The sequence below is a fragment of the Crocodylus porosus genome, unplaced genomic scaffold (assembly GCF_001723895.1).
Source record: "Crocodylus porosus isolate Cpor-Errol unplaced genomic scaffold, CroPor_comp1, whole genome shotgun sequence".
NCBI classification, from domain to species: domain Eukaryota; kingdom Metazoa; phylum Chordata; order Crocodylia; family Crocodylidae; genus Crocodylus; species Crocodylus porosus.
In genome coordinates, this window is record NW_017728925.1 from 6,693,350 (window position 1) to 6,700,318 (window position 6,969).

General features: G+C 44.6%; 1 protein-coding gene across 5 annotated transcripts in view; it reads right to left on the bottom strand.

The window, feature by feature from the left end:
- Nucleotides 1-6,969, bottom strand: part of ASTN2 (astrotactin 2) — a 585,314-nt gene that overhangs the window by 50,947 nt on the left and 527,398 nt on the right. For all 5 annotated transcript variants that reach the window (XM_019540648.1, XM_019540647.1, XM_019540645.1 and 2 more), the window contains one exon: nucleotides 2,791-2,932. In XM_019540648.1, the coding sequence (XP_019396193.1) occupies nucleotides 2,791-2,932 (142 nt within the window). The remainder of the gene's footprint in view (nucleotides 1-2,790; nucleotides 2,933-6,969) is intronic.

Below are 6,969 nucleotides of genomic sequence, written 5' to 3' on the forward strand. Positions count from 1 at the left end.
TGGTAAGGCACATTGACTTGTACTGGAAAGACACACTGAGAGGACCGCCTCCAAAGTTGTTTGATGCCCATGGACTGGCTGCCACTGATGCCAGTGTGAGATGAATCAAGTTGTTAATGCAGAAAGCTGCTGCATCATTTTACCCATCAAGCTCCTGTACAAATTAGGCCCACTTCCCTGGAAGCATCTGCAGAGAGCAGCAGCTTTCCATTCAACTGCCCTGCTAAATGCACACACAGCTTTGCTAGAGAGAAGCTAGGCTGACTAGCTGAGGACCCTCACCTCACTTCTGTCTCTCTGCAACTCATGTTTGTGTAGCAGAGGCCATTTTTTTGGGCCAAGGAGAAAGTGATTCTTTTTCTTTGCTCCCTTGGGATAGATAAAGCATGTGGTAAAACTTTATCCTTTCCATCTGAAGAGGCCTGAGCCCTTAAAACATGACAATAAATGAAGCCATGGGCAGGCAAGCAGGTATCATCATCATCCTAATTTTGCAGGTGAGGAAACTAAGTCAGAGAAGACTTGACAGATCAACCAGTGAGTCTGGGACTTGGTACTCAGATCTCCTGATGTCCAGATCAGCCCTTTAACCTCAAGATCAGCTACTTGAATAGCCAGAGGGCAAATACAATGGCTCCTCCTTTGGCTGGTGCCACCGAGAAACAGAGACCAAACTGCCAACGGCTTGCAAGAGACTGGAATTTTATTGGAGGTGAATTCCTAGCAAGCTCTGTGACCGTTCCAGCCTATCCCTGGCATCTTTTCAGAGTAGCCCTATTCCCAGTGATATTAATAATGATATATACATATATAACAAGGAAACTTTAAAAATTATTAAATGGCAAGAGGCACCGTTTGGAACCTGCTTCTGGCTGCTTCAACAGAGATGCATAATAAAGGCCTTGCCTTCTTTGGAGGCTGTCAACATATTTAACTGGGGGGGGTGGAAGGGGGAGGCAAAGGGAAAGTATTAATCAAGATCTTAAAAAGTTCTCGCTGACAGACCATTTGCCAGCTCTCAGTTTAACTGCCTTTGTGGTCCCATAAAAAGTTTCATTACTCAATACAAAATGTGTTTTAATTATTACAGCCGCTCTGACATTAAGCCCTGGGTGTTTCTCTCTCTCTCCCTTTTTTTAAAATCTGCTCTCCTACTTCCCCTATCCTCCCCGCTCTGCTGACTGCAACTCTTGGGGGTAAGGAAGGGTAAGGCTGCAGGTTGTACCATACGCTCACAAACATGGGGCCATCTGCTTTTATCTGTCAATAGTGGCAATGGAGAGAGCAGAACTTGGGAGGTACCTACGTGTGGCACTGGTCACTCCCATGGAGGTCACTTTCCAATCTCTGTTATGCTGGTTTTAGGCCAGCATAGCTCCATTGTCTTAGCAGAGCTACTCCTGATTTCCACTGGGGTCAGAGAGAACTGAGAACTTTGTCTGTCCTGGTAGGGTAATAAGTGCTTTCTCACCCTCCACAGAAGTAATGGGTGACATGGAGCCTAATTTCTTCATCTGGTCCTTTCACAAAAGCAATGAGTGAGACACTTTCTTGGGGGAGTTGCTTTAGACAAAGATGTTTGTCCTGTATACTGCCAAGAGCAAGAGCAGCTTGGCAGATACAAAATACAGGCACGCCTATCCTAAAAGAAAATCTGACCAGGACTAGGGATCTTATTCATTGTGTTCCCATCACAGAGCAGCACCAGAGAAAAGCTGCTTCATACAGGTCCGTAGGTTAACTGTATGCTGGGACCCAGACTGTTCTCAGACCATGAGCAGATGTACTGGAGATCAGCATTTTGCAGCCTTGCCAGTACTGAAGATCACTGATACCAGGGTAGGGACTGCTACCTGGAAAGGATCAGGGAGAGGTGATCACAGCTCTGCTTCCCCAGTGTATACAACTGCCTCAGTGCAAAAAAGCTCATTTTGCCAATGCTCTCATTTCTTCACTTTGACCCTTTTCATTTCTTAGAGCTTATATTTCTGAGGCATCTGTTAGGAAAGGAGATTGGAAAAGCCTGAAAAGCCCCCCAGCACAGAGAAGAATCAAATGCACACGTGTTGAAATAATCACATTGCTTGGGTCATAAATTACATGCCATGGGCTAAGGAGAAAATCAAATGCCTTGCCTTTGAACCCCCTCTCCTCCACAAACAGCACCTCAGGTGAGTCGAGCAAGGACTCTAGTCCTGCTCTCCAAGGGTTGTTATATACATATCAGATAGATGGAGTGGCTCTCTCTGCTCTGTTATTGTCCTCCCTGCGGTGAAAGCGAACACATGTAAATAGGCACAAGGTGCCACTGCTGCAAATGGCACTGAGGTTGCTATTTGCCTTGTTATCTGGCTACTCTTTGCTCATCAGGAACTGAGAAAAAGCAGGTGGTTTTGCCTACTCCTTGTTGGGTGAAGTCATTAGATGAAGCAAACGACATCCCTTCATGAATGGGATTGCAATTTTATCATATATCAGAGGCAGGCTTGCTTCAATGAGGTCCCATGTGTCTTGTCTACCTAAGGATGGAACCAACCCAAAAGCCCAGATGTAAACAGTCCCATAATCTGCACTGCTGGAAAACTGGCTTTCAGTTTTTTTACTTCAACCCTAATGCACAGATCCATAGAAAGAAGCTCTCTTTTTACAGCTCCTAGAACAACAGTGATCCAACTAGATGGAAGTTTTGAGGCACAACTGCAATAAAAGTATTAGACAGCAGTTACATCAGTCGCTGGAGAGTCCTCATGATCTCCTCCCTCCACCCCATCCCACCCCATCATTTCTTACTTGTACAGGCCATCAGGTTCCAGGCACTTGAAAATGACTGAATAGAGGCTGATTTCGGGGACCTCTCCATGGCTCCTACCAGCTGCCACACAGGACGTTGCAAGGCCAGAGAGCAAATCATCAGCAAAGCTCAAGGATTCTCCTATAGACCAAAGAAGAGAAGGGTAAGATTGCAAACTCCCCAACTCAACCTCTAGCCTATGTCTGATATATTTCCAGAACACTTCCCTTAAAAGTTGCCCATGGGCAAGCAGCAACATTTACTCAGCTATAATCTGAACCAAGGACCAAAGTTTCTTCTTATGCAATACATTGCCCATGGGCAATACACATGGACACATGCATACATCGGCAGCATACAAACCCACTTCAGGAACAGGACGAACACAGGCCCACACTGAGCAAGCCATATATCAACTGAGATGTGTTATAGGTTGGGCCAGGGAACAGGCACACTCACAAATCGTATAGACAACATGGGGAGATGGCCTCCATGCTAACTTCTACATGCTAAACATATATCTGCTAATGGGTATGTGCACTTCCCCTGCAGGGACATGAATTCAGTGCTGCAATAGGCTTTTTCCATCCCAAGCAGCTCTGGCTGCAGATTCTGCTTATTTTTAGAGACAGTTTCAGCTTCAAAAAAATCACCAGACTCAAACAAACAGATTTCTTTATTGGGTGCTTACACCTAATATCACCTTAGATTAACCAAAGGGAATTAAAACAGTTTACTAGGCAGGTTTCCTTTTCTTATTTAATTTGTGCAGGTTGGGAAGTGAAATTCAAGGACTTTGCTCTCAGTTCAGCCATAAAAAGCCTGTCCTTCATGCTCCAAGTGCTGCCACAGGTGTAAGTTCAGACTAGTTGGATATGGGTGCTTCTTTTAAGGCAGCTGTTTGTGTTTATACTGGGAGCATCTACATGTTGCCCTACGATGATGTAGCTACATGCTACGTTGCTGTAGGGCGTGCTATGGTGATGTAGTGATCATGCGGGTCTACAAGTGATCGCTAGTTATACTGCCATAACGGCACGCTTCCTACTTATAGTGCACTGCTACGGCAACGTAGAAGAGAAATTTAAGCATGCGCCGTCCATACGACAGAGTATGGGCACCGTATTTTAATACTTCAAAAAGGCGCAGTAACAACATCGCCATACAGTGACATGTAGACATACCCATTAAAAATAATAATGCAGAAAAAATATTTTTTGAGATTCAGCATAAGCACGGTTGGATAAACTTTTAAGCAGATAGTAGTCACATTTATATGAGATGCTGACTGCACAGTAGCTCATTACTAATGCACAGTAGCATCACGTGGCATGAGATGCTAGTAGTAACGAGCTACCGCACAGTCAGCATCACCAAAAAGCCATCGGGGACGCTACTGCGCAGTAATCGGAGTTACTAGGCAGTCATTTAGTACTTGCATGCACAAGTACTAAATGTGTATGTAAGTACTAAATGATTGCACAGTAACAACAGCGCCATCAGCATCTCGTGTAGCTGTGATCACTATCTCTTTAATTACATTTCCTAGCCTGGATTCTCCACTGAGCTCCGCCATGAACTGGCATTGACATGCAAACTGAATTACAATTAGGTTTTTATGGTGTTTTATACCCACTTTGCATTGGTATAAGGGACTACACGGGCACAAATAGGCAAATAATCAGACGACTCTGACTTTTAGCTCATCTGACTCACTTGAATGTGATCTCACTGATGCTCATGTACATCAAGAGGAATCCCACTGAAGTGGGTTCAGGTTACACGGGTGTGAGTTCAAAATCAGACCCTTCATTCCCTTTTGTGCCAGTGCATCTTGTACATAGGTGCCAAGACTTCTAAAGCATTGAGAAGAATGCCTTTCTTAGCATGTTTCTTTCCTTGTCTTACTGAAAGTCAATCTGATTGAGAGCCACAGAAATGCAACATCAGTTTTAGAGCTTTGGTATAAAATGTTCAAACTAACACACTGGTATAATCATTCATAGTGCATAATTCTGTGGGACGATTACTCAGGTAGCAGAAAATAATCCCATTTGTGTCTTGTCTCACAAAACACAATTCAATAACAAATGTTGTCCTTGGCCAGAGAAGAGAGCAGCAATGAATTCCTTTCTTCCGTAAAGGAATCCAAGTCTTAATTATTCATTTTAATGTACCACTCAGGTCCCTGCTCTCAGCATGACTTGTTCTTTCCAACCTTTTTATTTTTTTCAGGCAGAGCTGTCACCACTTGCCATCATTTAACATAGTTATTAGAGATGGGCCTGAAACAAACCTTTGGGGAGTTTGATTGGGAAGGTTGTGGTTAAAGCACTGGGCTGGGAGTCAGAAGGCTGGGGTTCAGCTGTGGTTCTGGCACAGACTTCCACTCTGACCTGAGACAAACCATTCAGACTCAGGGCTTATGGGTTGATTAAAAAAACAAAGCTTTTACATGACTGGCCCTTGTTTCTAGCTACCACTTCCATCCTTTTCCACACAATACACGCTTAGACTGTGGAACTCATTGCTACAAGAAATCACTGAGACCAGGAACTTACTAAAATACATAAAGGGATCTGTCATTTATAAACACCCAGAAAAAAGCACAATTAACACTCTTGAACTTTCTAGAGATTTAGGGCCTTGTTACACCGTGATTTTGGGTGGCTCGAGGAGCACTTAACTCCTCAATTGTCCACGCATTAACTTCTGAAACTACTTTTAAGCACTCCTTAGGGAGCTCAAAGTGAGGCCACTCTAGGGCAGGATTGTTACACTGAGGTAGAGATGCTCTAGGAAACACCTGATGCCCCACCTGCCCTCTTCCTCTGCTGGCCTGAATTAGGCCCATTGCCCCCCTCCTCCCCTCCCTCCCTCCCACCAGACGAGCAGCAGCCCAGCAGCACTGGCACCTGGGAAGGCAGGTGAATCCTTCCTTGCCTGTGCCTCTTGGACAGACAGCAAAGGCAACCACAAGTAAGTAATGCCCTGGGGGCGGGGGGAGGCAGGAGGCAGAGAGGAACCCCTTGGGCCAAGGAGGGAGCAATGGGGAGAGCCCCAAGGGAAAGTGGGGAGCCTGGAATAGGAGTGGAGGTAACCTCTCAGTCGCCCAGGCCGCTGCTGGCCTATATAAGTGCCTGCTCCAAAACTGAGCTAGCACTACCATCCCATCAACATTTGTGCAGCTCAGTGTAAGGTGTAACAAGGCCCTCAGTCACTCCGTAACTATTAACTGATGAGGCAGAGACTTAATGCTGTGGCTATGTTATCCCACCTATGTTTCCTTTAGGGGTCTTGCATTCTCCTCTGAAATGCCTAGTATCCATCATTGTTTGGAGCAGGATACTGGTCTAGACAACTTCAAATTGACCCAGTCTGGTGATCCCTCTGTTACTGCTAAAGATCTGGGTGTTTATTTAATCTATTCATGCTTTCCTTGCTGTTTATTTATTCCTATTTAGTTTGGACCTTGTTCTTTGAGGCCTGGTGCCTTGTATCTCTGAATGGACGTCATACAGATGAGCTTATGGGTCCTGTTATCACAACAGTTAGGATCCACACTGACCTTTTACTGCTGTAGCCTTGCTATCTGGAATTTTTGCACAGACATCTTGAAGCTTTCCCATCTGAATACCGGACAGTGGGTCACTTGAGGATAACTAGCAGGTGTTTTGGGTTGAGGTGACAGGATGAGTTAGAGGGAGTTTAGTGGGTATGCATTCTGTACAGGAGCACTTCATAATGTTTGGGCACAAGATTCACTCTCTCTACTTGGTGTAGAGCCAAAGCCCTCCTGACTTGTAGCAATGCTCCCTAATAATCTGCTTAAAATGTTCTTTTGCAGTTACAGAGCTTTAGGTGACGGCAGCTCTGTCTAACACAATTTTTAGAAACACCCACATTCACAATGAGACAATGTAGTAAAAAAACACATGGGTTGGGCACGGCATACCAGTCTTTCAGGGCTTATTTACACAGCTTTCCAATCACAAGAAGCATCAAAATGAAGCATGGCTTCAACTCCATGCACATTACAGTCCAAAATATGCAATGTAGCTGCCTCAGCACTTGCTGAATACATGCCACCTATAACTGTAAATGCAAGGGATACGTGCACACACACGCACACACACACACGCATATATATATATATATATATATATATATATATATAT